This window comes from Scyliorhinus torazame, chromosome 18, assembly GCF_047496885.1.
Source record: "Scyliorhinus torazame isolate Kashiwa2021f chromosome 18, sScyTor2.1, whole genome shotgun sequence".
Classification (NCBI taxonomy): domain Eukaryota; kingdom Metazoa; phylum Chordata; class Chondrichthyes; order Carcharhiniformes; family Scyliorhinidae; genus Scyliorhinus; species Scyliorhinus torazame.
In genome coordinates, this window is record NC_092724.1 from 155,805,121 (window position 1) to 155,818,125 (window position 13,005).

A 13,005-nucleotide genomic window follows, 5' to 3' on the forward strand; every position below is an offset into this window, starting at 1 on the left:
TCACAGCACCAGGGACCTGGATTCAATTCCAACCTCGGGTGACTGTGCGGAGTCTGCACGTTCTCTCCGAGTCTGCCTGGGTTTCCTCCGGGTGCTCCAGTTTCCTCCCACAGTACAAAGATATGCAAGTTAGGTGGATTGGCCATGGTAAATTGCCCCTTAGTGTCTAAAAGGTTAGGTGCGGTTACAGGGATAGGGCGAGGCACTGGGCTCAGGTAGAGTGCTCTTTCAGAGGGTCGGTACAGACTCAATGGGCCGAATGGCCTCCTTCTGCACTGTAGGGATTCTATAACTAAACTGTTTACTTTACAATGGATTGCCTTGAGATGATTTGATTGGTTTTTAATTAAGGGTAAAAATGTCCTCGTTAACTGCTTGATTGTATTCCTTGTTGTGTTTGGATTAATTAAGAATTGCACGGGTGGTGCTCACTCACCAAACAATTGATTTTAAAATCTCTGATGCAATGTTGTGCAATAAAGTTTTCATGTTGAGATAGAACCTCACCTGGAAGAATACATTTTATATTCTGGCAACTAATGAAAAGCTTTAACATTCAGAATCCACACCTTCAATTTCACTGACAACATTGAACCAATTCCATCTTTTGTTGTGACTGTTTCATTGGGTTATTAAAAGCTGAATAAAGAAGGTGGGGACAACATCGGAGGGTGACACCATGTTACTTTGTCATTCATTTGGGTGTAAAGCTGCACAGTTTTCCTGATGTTTAATTAAAAATAGTGACCACTGATACCAGTCAGTGAGTGGAAGGTGAGTGGGGATGGGGGTGGGGAGGAGGAGGAATTTGAACTTCTCTGAACTCATGACCAAAACTACAGCACACCGAGCCTCCCAACTTCAGCAAGATTATTTCTCCAGGGTAATGCAGCGAGTGCAGGAGAGTTATATAATACAAATTATGTGGGTAAAATCAATCCCAGTTCTTTCCAGCAGTGCGATCGCCTGATGCGCTTGACAACAAATGAATAACCCAATCACGTTCTATCTGGCTGAAACTTGTAATTTCACTCTATACAGCCCAATCCATTGATGACAGGGGATGCAGATGGATTTACAATTCAGATATATTGCACCATGGGTGAAATCTTAGCAGAATTTGGCAAAGTGCCAGGTTCAGACAGAAAACTGGCATGGAGTCTCCAGTTACACAGACCAGTTTTCCCACCAAACCCTCAGCCTCTTAGACAAAAAAAGAATGAGTCGGCGTAGTTTACGCTGCCACTTTGCAGGGAGGGGCCTCATAGGGATGGGAACTGGCTCCAAGGTGATTGGAACACCATCTTTAAAGGATTTAAAGGTGCTGTTGACCAGAGTGGACAGGCAGCAGACGCGTTTCAGTAAATTTGTGACAGAACAGTAGGAAACATACAAGAATGAAGTGGGGAGAGTACAAAGCCAACATGTTCATGTTGACCGAGACCCTACTCGGTCGGCTTGGACAGACACAAGAAGACGCACACTGTCCACTGTAACTCTATTTTATTTGGGTATCACAATCAAAATCAATCACATAGAACATGACTCAGACTCACAGCTGAGCTCTAGGTATTACCACCACTAGTGAAGGGGGCTGACCAGGCTGCAATCACTCGATGTGGACATTTTCTGCTCTGCCCCTCGGGCTTTTGTGATGCTTGCTCCTGGGGATTCCCGGGTTGTTGCTGATTGTGTGTTCCAATGTCCCTTTTATCCAGGTTTTGCTGGTGCTGAGTCATGATGCACAAACACACACACACTTGGCCTGTGTTCCATTGTCTCATTGTAATGAATGTAAACAATTGTCATATTTTATATTTTGTTTGTTGCAGTAATGTTGTTAAAAATCCTGGGTAAGATACATACAGACAGTATGTCTGCTAAAGCTGTGATTATGGGGTTGTAAAAGTGAGGTAATCATTGATTTTAACCATTTACTTGTTTACAGATAGTTGGCTAATGGAATATTGTTTTGTTTTGGTTTGGAGGTCCCTGGGGTGTAGATAATTTATGAGAGATATTGTATGGAGGGTATGTGGGCTGATGCCCTAAGCAGGGTAAATTCCTCTTCCTCATGCGCCAGGCTTAGCCTGATTCAATTTAAGGTGCTACATAGAGCACACATAACGGGAGCAAGATTGAGCAGGTTCTTTGGAGTGGAGGACAAATGTGGGAGGTGTGGCGGGAGCCCGGCAAACCACGCACATATGTTTTGGGCATGCCCGGCACTGGAAGGGTATTGGAAGGGAGTGACGGGAGTGATTTCGCGGGTGGTGAAGGCCCGGGTCAAACCAGGCTGGGGGTTAGCTCTATTTGGAGTTGCGGAAGAGCCGGGAGTGCAGGAGGCGAAAGAGGCCGACGTTGTGGCCTTTGCGTCCCTAGTAGCCCGGCGCAGGATCCTACTCATGTGGAAGGAGGCGAAACCCCCCGGACTGGAGGCCTGGGTAAATGATATGGCGGGGTTCATTAAACTGGAGCAGATAAAGTTTGCCCTGAGAGGATCGGCTCAAGGGTTCACCAGGCGGTGGCAGCCATTTCTCGACTACCTAGGGGAACGTTAGAGGGAAGACAGATGACCAGCAGCAGCAACCCAGGGGGAGGGGGGGGGGGAGAGGGGGGGTTTAGTTTAGGTCAAAGATAAAGGGGTTTTGTTACTTGTGTATTGTTTAAAATTTCTGTATTGTTATTGTTGCGTTTGCTTTGTAAGAGGGGAAAAATTGTTGTTTGGGAAAAAATTTTCAATAAAACATTTATAAAAAAAAAAAAAAAAAAATGAGAGATATTGTATTTGGTCCTGGTTATACAGGTCATGGAACATATTGTGGGAGGAGACAAAAACGCCTTCTGATTTAGGTACAGATTATGTAATCAAGGGGAGGAGCCAGCTATGTCTATAGTTGAAATTTTGTCATTTCGTCTGACAAGGTATCTTTCAGTTTGCTTCTGAAAGGTTCTCTCCAAGGTCTCTGAACGGAGAAAAGCAAGTAAAACCTGATTGGCTGTTGACTTTATTTATAAGTGGTATTTGGACTATATTGGTTTGCTTAAATAGAATATTTAGTGGCAGATTTAGTAGGTAAGTTGGAGTTCCTTCTTTGATTTAAGACTGTTAATTGTAAAGTTATTTATTTATTGTTAATATGGTTAATTCTGTGTTTAAATTAAAGTTTGTTTTAAAAGATACCTATGGGCCAGTGTTATCACCCCTGTGGTGCAGTCATATTTCCTCCCAGTTTTACAAATTGCAAATAGTTGGGTTCTTATCAGGGATCCTAAAATCATCAAGACTTAAATTCATAAATGGAAATAAACAGGGTACTCCTGTTTAACCAGGGCGATTTAATCAGGATCCATGCTCCTCTGAAACATAGTCTGACCAACTATTAGCCAGTTGGTGGCCTCTTTGTTTTCCATTCTTCCTGTTGTAAAGTTTATCTCTACTGCCTCGAAATTCATAGCATGGTCTTTTGTCCATTTGTGTAATGGTGATAAATGCTGTAATTGGGTGATCAAATGTTGCATTTAGTGATAATGAGTTTCTGTGCTGGCTTGAGTGGAGCGGCAGAGAGCCATTCCAACCAGGTTCTCATTTGGTATTGCCTGTTTTTGGCCTATATGGCTTTGTCCCTCTGTCAGCCTGTCCCCAGTACCACATTCCAGGAAAGTGTCATGAGAATGTCGCTTTAAGAAATGTTTGGCTGCTCATGTTACTGCAGTGATGTCAGAGTGTGGGTGGAGCTGAGCTCTGGTTCTGCTTTTTAGTTTCACTTTGAGACAAACTTGGGTGTGTCTGTGTCTTTTTGGTTTTGTGTTGCAGCTGAAATCAGACAAAACAGCTGTACTGTTGAGCTCTCTACCATGAAAGACTATCTCTGGATCATTTGATGAATTCAGAATTATAAATGTTCTCAGTAGTGAATGTCAACCCTGATGTGCTTCTGTTTAAAGGTTTGTTAAAAGGACAGTTTAAAGGGTGTTAAAAGGACAGCTTACAGATTACTTAGTGTTGTATTCTTTGGGGGGTATATTTGATTTACTGGTTGCTAAGGTGTTCACTGTTTGTTTTCGAAAGGTTAACTTGAGTTCATAGAATAAACATTGTTTTGCTGTTTAAAAAAATATTTTCCATTTCTGAAGTACCATACTTGTAGAGTGGGCCGTGTGCTCCCCACACCACAATCTATTAAAAGTTGTGGGTCAGGTGAACTCCATGATTCACTTTGGGGCTCTCTAAACCCTGGCCCATAATAAAAGAAAAAGGGTGAGATCAACAAATCCAGTGAACCCTGGATATCGAGGGATATACAGCATTGGATAAAGAGAAAGAGATGGAGGCTGGTGGCAGGTATCGAGGGCCCAAAACAGCAGAAGCCCGAGAGGAGAATAGAATGTCCAAGGGGAAACTTAAAAAGGAAATTAGGAGAGCAAAAAGAGGACGTGAAATGATACTGGCAGGTAAAATAAAGGAAAATCGTAAGTTTCAGTTTAGTTAATTTGATTGTAGTTAGAGATAGTTTTGCAAGGCCACAAAGGAGCCCACACCGAGAATTATTTTTAAAAGTTAGTTTATTTACAATAACTATTATGTACATCACACAGTAGCTCCCAACTAGGTCAGTGTTGCCAATGCCTAACTGGCTGGCTTTATATACCATCCAGTATACATTGTTTAGAGCCCCCCCCTTAACGGGGAGCTCGTATTCTACAAGGTTTACGGGGAAGTCAATTGTTCCCAACCCATAAATATTTGCGGGTTATAACAGATAGGTAGTGAGAGAGAAGGGATGCATGGAGGCTGGTTAAGTTCAAACTGTGTTTCTATTGTGCTTGTAGCGGGTTACGGCATGAAGAATAAATAGGCCAGCAGAGGTATACGGGCCAGGCTTAGCAACTGGAACCTTATGCGGTAGAGACGCTTTTAAGTTTTAGTTTAATTAATTTGGTTGCAGTTGGAGATAGGTAGTGAGAGAGAAGGGAGCTCTCACAGCTCTGCTTGAAGAAGTTGGTTTTAGAAGGCTAAAGAAGGAACATCTCTCTCAGCCTTGCTAGAAGAAAAGCCATACTATGGAGCCATGGTTATGAAAACGGACGTCGGAAGTCTAAATTCCAGCTAATTAAGGAAACTGGAAAAATGAAGAGAAGTTTCCAAGAAGTCTGGAGTTAACAGAACAGGAGAAACTGGGAACCAGTACAGATTACTGTTTGGTAAAATCACAGAGAGTTGAGAGGCCAGAAAGATCTCTGCAGCAGTGCTCAGGTTTGTGAGAAATTACTACAGTTTGGGAGACATTATTTGAAATAATTGTGAAAATCGGTGGGTGGACTTCGGAGTTTGTGTAACAGCCTCTATGACGAGGAATCCTAAAGGGAGAGGTGTAAAACCTGAAACCTTGGAGGAATCAGTGGGGGGAAAACACAATTTTAAATGATATCTGAAAGTGTGACTTTTGAAAGCGGGATTTTAAATCACTCGTGTGGAAGCCAGAGTTCAGTGAGACAAGGTGGCTCACGGTATAAGAATCATCTGGGGGGATTTTGAGGAAAATTTTACAGACCTACACTTGGGTTCAGGGTGGAGTGTGTCTTACCACAGTCACCTTGTGTGATTAAGAGGGACTTTTTGTGTTAATGAGATAATTGCAGTTTAAGATGTACTTTGTAATCCATGTTAATCTTTAAATCTGTGTGTATTTGTTAAGCGATATGAGGAGGAAAGGAGTATTGTATTGTATTATAATCCAATGTTTCCATGCGTAATAAAAGTGTTTTTCTTAAAACGAATTAGCAGTCCGTGACTCTGTTCTCCCACATTTTATTTAAGAAAAGTAAAAGTTACGGTCTTTTGAGCCAGGGTTCCATTCTGGGATCATCAAGTCCAGTTATAACATCAACTGGTGGAGCACAGTGGGCTAAACAGCTGGCTTGTAATGCAGAACAAGGCCAGCAGCACGGGTTCAATTCCCGTACCGGCCTCCCCGAACAGGCGCCGGAATGTGGTGACTAGGGGCTTTTCACAGTAACTTCATTGGAGCCTACTTGTGACAATAAGTGATTGTTATTATTATTATTATTACTATTATAACTGGGATCGTAACAAAAGAAAGGTGCGAAAATATCTCATAGAAATGTGTGTGCGGAAACCAACAATTTTGGCTTGAAACCAGTCCAACCCCTTTTGTGCATTAGGCAATCCCAGCTTTTGGACCTTTTCACAATGCTGCCTTTTCCATTTGTAGGGCATGATGTATTGAAGTGGCTGATTCAGCGTCTGCAAATTACAGATGAAGGTAAGAGCGCAAGTTTATATACATGCCCCGTCAGATCTATTTTTAAAATAAAAACGTCTCCCTCACCCTTCCATACCTCTGCCAATCCTGCGTAACGTAATGTTTCCACAGCATCTCTCCCCACCCCTGCCTCCCCCAACCAATAACCGACCACCGATTATCACTTCATTCAGTGATCAGAATTCCAAGCCCTCCACTGTGCATATCACGAGGCATCAACAACAGAACCTACAGAACCCGCTGACAGTGAAAGGTAAAATGGATTTAATACAGAGTGCCACCTGAATCCTTAGCCCGAGGATGTGACCCAGTTGTTGTATATTGGTTGCGGTTTCTGTTCTTGTCACTCTTTTGTATTCAAATGGAACAGATTAAGGTGCTGTCAAATATACTTCCAAAAGCAGGGTTGAATTTGTTTAAAAAAGTATCTGTTTCACCCTGTTGCCAGGCTAATCTACACCTCACAAGTCATCAGTGCAGCTAAATGCCTACCAGTTGAGCCAATTCTCTCCTTTTCGAATTCCAACATCCTAACAATTTGATGTGTGCACATATGCGATGTATGTATAAATGTACATTTTATTATGATGTGGCAATCGCTGGGCTGTCCAAATCTCAAAGGGAAGCGTGGACAAGCTATCACAATGATTTGGAATTTGTATTTTATAACGAGAGGGCATCTGGCATTGAATCCAAGAGCAGAAGTTTTAAACCACTGGAGATTTAAAATATTGAATTTAAACATTTGCAGCACGGTAGCAGAGCGGTTAGCACTGTTGCTTCACAGCGCCGGGGTCCCAGGTTTGTATCCCGGCTTGGGTCACTGTCTGTGCGGAGTCTGCACGTTCTTCCCGTGTCTGCGTGGGTTTCCTCCGGGTGCTCCGGTTTCCTCCCACAGTCTAAAGATGTGCAGGTTAGGTGGATTGGCCATGCTAAATTGTCCTTGGTGTCCAAAAAGGGTGGGTGGGGTTACTGGGTTATGGGGATAGGGTGGAGGTGTGGGCTTAAGTAGGGTGCTCTTTCCAAGAGCCGGTGCAGACTTGATGGGCCGAATGGCCTCCTTCTGCACTGTAAATTCTATGATTTATTGAAAAAACACAAACATATAAGATTACATTTACACAGTTAACAGTAGTTCTACAAACATTTCCCAAAAGAATTTTGCTTAGTCAAATGCAAAGATATACACCCCTTTTCAGGAAACAGTCCTATAGATTTTCAATCTATAAAAACCCCAGAAAGATTACATCCACTGCTGCTATCGGGTAAGTATTTCACCGGACGTCTGTCTTTCTCACTCAATAATGGAACAAAACCTTGCAGGCAAACCCTTTTCCCCGTGAGGGTGGCGAGGCTTCACTCTACTTCTTTCACAGCTTTTCTTTAGGATATCATGGCCATTCCTCCCCATACCACTTCCAACATTTCATTAAATCTGTGTTTTCTCCTTTTAAAAAAATAAATTTAGAGTATCCAATTATTTTTTTCCAATTGTGGGGCAATTTAGCGTGGCCAATTCATCTACCCTGCACATCTTTTTGGGTTGTGGGGGTGATACCCATGCAGACATGGGGAGAATGTGCAAACTCCACACGGACAGTGACCCAGGGCCACGATCGAACCTCGGTCCTGTGTGCCATGAGGCAGCAGGGCTAATCACTGCACCACTGTGCTGCCCGTGTTTTCTCTTTCATGTTTAAATCTACTGTTCTTAAATTCCTTTGGAGGTTGCTTTCAAAGAACAAAGAACAGTACAGCACAGAAACAGGCCCTTCGGCCCTCCAAGCCTGCGCCAATCATGGTGCCTGGGCCAAAGTGCCAGAATATAAACATCTTTCATATTGTTTTCATGGATTTTGGATAAAAATAAACTCAATACTTTGCCTTTACTCATTTATGATCTTTGCCAGGTATAAACTTTCCTTTTGAAATACAATAGCTAAACTTCAATTCACTCTCTTATCTTCCTAATGCAAATTTCTAGTCATGTTGCTCACTGTTCCTATCTTAGCCCTGCTCATCTGCACTTCAAAACACTTGCTTTCACAACTAACCCATTTTTGATGTTTTAACTTTGCAGTCTAATTGTCTTCCATCTAATTACATTATTAACTCGCACACACGCAGATACACACAAACACCTGTTTCATGGTATTCTGCGTGACATTGGGAAAATATATTTCTTTACATCTCTATAGAGTATGGGCAGAATTTCCACGCCCCTTTCCTGGCGCGGTGTGTTTTGTGACAGCCAGCAGTGGGATCTTTCAATCCTACCATGGTCAATGGGGTTTCCTGTTGTTCGCAACTTCTGCCGCCAGGGAGCCTGCCGCAGGGGGTCACCGTCTGCAGGACCGGAAAATTCCACCGTCGGAATGGCCGGAACATACTGCCCCCAGTGTGCGTGGGTGGAAATACACATGACATATCTGTAATTAGATGGAAGACAATTAGACTGCAAGGTTAAAACATCAAAAATGGGTTAGTTGTGAAAGCAAGTGTTTTGAAGTGCAGATGAGCAGGGCTAAGATAGGAACAGTGAGCAACATGAATAGAAATTTGCATTAGGAAGATAAGAGAGTGAATGAAGTTTAGCTATTGTATATATATGATATATGCATGTATGTCCGTTTTATTTACTTTCTTTTGTTTTAAGAACTTCACTCTAGCTGACCATTGTGTTCCATTGAATTGATTTCTTTAGAAGGCTATGTTTTGGGAAATATGATTGTGAGGCTCGGCTACATCTACCCGTTACAGGAGCCCAGGAACCTGATCCTGCAGCAGGACAGCAGCCTGTACAGATTCCAGGTAAACAAACTCCCTTTAGTACTAATCGGAAATGAGTGGATGCAATTTGTAGTTAATGGAGGGAGTTTGTTCCCTCATTTAGATTCACCAATTCTGGGCTGTGTTTACATTACAAATGCAGCACCAGGTACAAAACAGAACTGCTTCAGCAGAGAAACTGTTTCGCTGGGAAGGAGGGTCAGTGGCTGGAAATCACAGATTTAACAAAATTGACAAATGGAGACTTTTTTAAAAAATGCAGCGAGTTGTTATCATCTGGGAAGCGCTGCCTCATTGGACGGTGGGCGCAGATCCAAAGGTAAGTTTCAAAAGGGGAATTGGATAAATGCAGGAAAAGGAGTACTTGAAGGCTATGGGGATAATGTGAGGGATTCAGACGAATTGGATAGCACTTTCAGAGAGCTGGCACAGATACAGGGGCTGAATGGCCTTGATCCTTTGCAATTGTAAGATTGCAAGTTACAGTTCAATGGAGAGATCTTCTTAGAACTGTTGCTTCCAAGCTGGGCAAGCATTGGATTCTTCCAATATGGGGCTCACATGTAGCTCAAGATGTGGCTCTCACCCCTGTAGCGAGTGTGTCCATGAACCGGCTACGGTTGGAGTATTTCAGGCTGCACCGGGGGACGAGGCAGGGGTGTCCCCTGTCCCCGTTGCTGTTTGCCCTGGCAATTGAGCCGTTGGCGCTCAGAACTTCAAGGGATTGGAGGGGGCTGGTGCGAGGGGGAGGAACACCGGGTCTCCCTCTACCCGGATGACCTGTTGTTGTACATTTCGGACCCGCTAGAGGGGATGGGGGAGGTCATGCGGATCCTGAGGGACTTTGGGAGCTTCCCGGGGTATAAATTGAACGTGGGGAAGAGTGACTTGTTTGTGGTCAACGCTAGGGGCCAGGAGGAGAGACTGAGGTAGCTCACGCACAAGATAGTGGAGAGGAGCTTTCGGTACTTGGGATACAAGTGGCCAGGAACTGGGATGCCCTGTACAGGCTCAACTTAACCCGGCTCGTGGAGCAGATGGAGGGAGAGTTTAAAAGGTGGGGATATGCTCCCGCTTTCCCTGGCGGGACGGGTGCAGACTGTGAAGATGACGGTTCTCCCCAGGTTCCTCTTCGTCTTTCAGTGCCTCCCCATTTTCATCCCCAAGTCCTTTTTTAAGCGGGTGAATGGGATTGTTACGGGATTTGTGTGGGCGAATAAAACCCCGCGAGTTAAAAGGGCATTCTTGGAGCGTAGCCGGAGGGGGGGAGGACTGGCTGTGCCGAACTTCTGCAGCTATTATTGGGCGGCCAATGTGGCCATGATTAGGAAGTGGATGGTGGAGGAGGGGGCGGCTGGAGGCAGCGTCATGCAAAGGCACCAGCCTGGGGGCACTAGTCACGGCTCCGCTGCCGTTCTCACCGGCACGATACACCACAAGTCCGGTGGTGATGGCGGCACTGAGGATTTGGGGGCCGTGGAGGAGACCCAGGCAGGAGGAGGGGGCCTCTGTGTGGACCCCGATACGGAATAACCATAGATTTGCTCCAGGTAGGATGGATGGGGTTTCCAAGGCTGGTATAGGGCAGGTGTTAAGAGGACGGGGGACCTGTTTATAGACGGGACTTTCCCTAGCATGTAGGCGCTGGAGGAGAAGTTCGGCCTGCCCCCGGGGAATGCGTTCAGGTACCCCCAGGTTCGGGACTTTCTTAGAAAACAGGTGGGGACATTTCCGCTGCCGCCCCCACGTAGGATCCAGGACAGGGTGGTGTCTGGCATCTGGGTAGGGGAGGGGAAGGTGTCGGACATATATCAGGAGCTGCAGGAGGTGGAGGAAGCCTCAGTGGAGGAGTTGAAGGGCAAGTGGGAGGAGGAGCTGGATGAGGGCCTGTGGGCCGACGCCCTGAGCAGGGTGAACTCCTCCTCATCATGTGCCAGGCTCAGCTTAATTCAGTTTAAGGTGGTGCATCGGGCGCATATAACAGCGGCAAGAATGAGTACGTATTTTGGGGTGGAGGACAGGTGCCCTCGGCGAACCATGCCCATATGTTTTGGCGCTTAATCCGGCGCTTAAAGAACTCTGGCAGGGGTTTGCGAGGGTGATGTCCAGGATTTTGAACACTCGGGTGAAGGCGAGCCCAGCGGTAGCGATATTTGGGGTGGCGGAGGAACGGGAGTGCAGGAAGCGAAAGAGGCCGAGGTACTGGCCTTTGCCTCCCTGGTAGCCCGGAGACGGATCTTGTTAATGTGGAGGGACTCGGAACCCCCGAGTGTGGAGACCTGGGTAAGAGATATGGCGGGGTTCCTCAGCCTGGAGCGAATAAAGTTCGTCTTGCGAGAATCCTTGGTGGGGTTCTCCCGGCGGTGGCAACCTTCCCTTGACTTTCTAGGGGAGCAGTAATTGTCAGCAGCAGCATCATCCTGGAGGCGGGGGGGACGGGGACGGGGACGGGGGGGGAGGGGACCGTTGATATAATGTAAGTTTTATATGACGACAACGCCCACCTTGTTCTGTTTAATAATTCTTGTTAGTTTTATTTTTATTATTATTTGTACTTCTATCTTTGTTATGTAAAAATGTTGGTTGGAAAAGCTTTAATAAAACATTTATTTAAAAAAAGATGTGGCTCTCGGCCAACGTAGGCACCACTTGGGCCTGTGTAGCTGCCTATTGGGTAGGATCTAGGGCTAGTCCACAAATGCTGCAAGGGCACACGGTAAAACTGTCTTACCGGTGGATGGAATCATACAGCATTGAAATATCTATCCATAAACAAGCTAGCAGGTCAGCAAATATCCTGCATAAAGTGGGAGGAGGTGTGAAGGGTGACTATGAAGGGCCCCCCAATCTCTGAGGAGCCGGTCTTGCCGGGGCCTCTAGTTCCGCATTGCGGGAAAGGTTCAGAGGCCGGAATTTACCGGCTGTTGACGCTGGTGGGATCCTCCGATCCCACTGATGGTGCACCCCCACCTCGGGTTTCCCGGTGATGAGGGGCACATTCAACAGGAAACCCCGTTGGCAATGGCGGGATCACAAGATCCCACTGACCACCCGCCTCCGCAGCTGCAAAACAGGCAGCAGGCCGCACAGAAACCCCCGCCCACAGTGTGAGAATCTCCCCAAGCTCCAAAAGAATGTGCCAAATGTGAGCGAATGCAGGTGTGGATCGCACCCAGACGCCCGGGCGGGAATCACCCCGCAATCTCAGCCCAAAATACACTTCGGGCCAGATGCTTCCACCCCGTTCTGCCGCAAGGTGGCCACGGACAGGACATGAACCATGTAAAGGTCCATTGACCTCGGACAGGAATTTCCGGTCGTCGGGAGGGTGCGGCTGGAGAATCCCGCCCTGAGTCATTTTTTGGGAGAATTTTGCCCGTTAAGTCAGGTGACCAAAAGCTTTGTCAAAACTGTGAGTTTTAGGGAGCATCGCAAAGGAGGCGAGAGAGGTGGTGAGGCAGAGAGAAGGTCAGGGAAGGAGTGACAGGTCACAGGGTCTCAGCGCCATTGCCATTGCAGAGAGGTGGACATCGGGGGCGGCACGGTGGCTCTGTGGTTAGCACTGCTGCCTCACAGCGGCAGGGACCCAGGTTCGAGTCTGCCTGTGCGGAGTCTGCACGTTCTCCCCGTGTCTGCGTGGGTTTCCTCCGGGTGCTCCGGTTTCCTCCCACAGTCCAACAATGTGCAGGTTAGGTGGATTGGCCATGCTAAATTGCCATCAGTGGGGTTATGGGCATGGGGCCTTGGTCGGGTGTTCTTTCAGAAGGTCAGTGCAAACACGATGGGCCGAATGGCCTCCTTCTGCACTGTAGGGATTCTATGATGAGTATTTTTAAATCATGGTTGCTTAACCGAGAGCCAATATACTTTGAGCTCGAAACGCGTTTCTATTTCAAATTCAGCCCATTTCTATATGTCCCAAGCCTAC

At 46.0% G+C, this 13,005-nt stretch overlaps 1 protein-coding gene across 3 annotated transcripts in view; it reads left to right on the forward strand.

The window, feature by feature from the left end:
- The window catches only part of LOC140395655 (regulator of G-protein signaling 9-like), a 105,065-nt gene that overhangs the window by 30,807 nt on the left and 61,253 nt on the right, over window positions 1-13,005 (forward strand). For all 3 annotated transcript variants that reach the window (XM_072483681.1, XM_072483682.1, XM_072483683.1), the window contains exons 3-4: window positions 6,237-6,287; window positions 8,992-9,098. In XM_072483681.1, coding sequence (XP_072339782.1) covers window positions 6,237-6,287; window positions 8,992-9,098 — 158 coding nt within the window. The remainder of the gene's footprint in view (window positions 1-6,236; window positions 6,288-8,991; window positions 9,099-13,005) is intronic.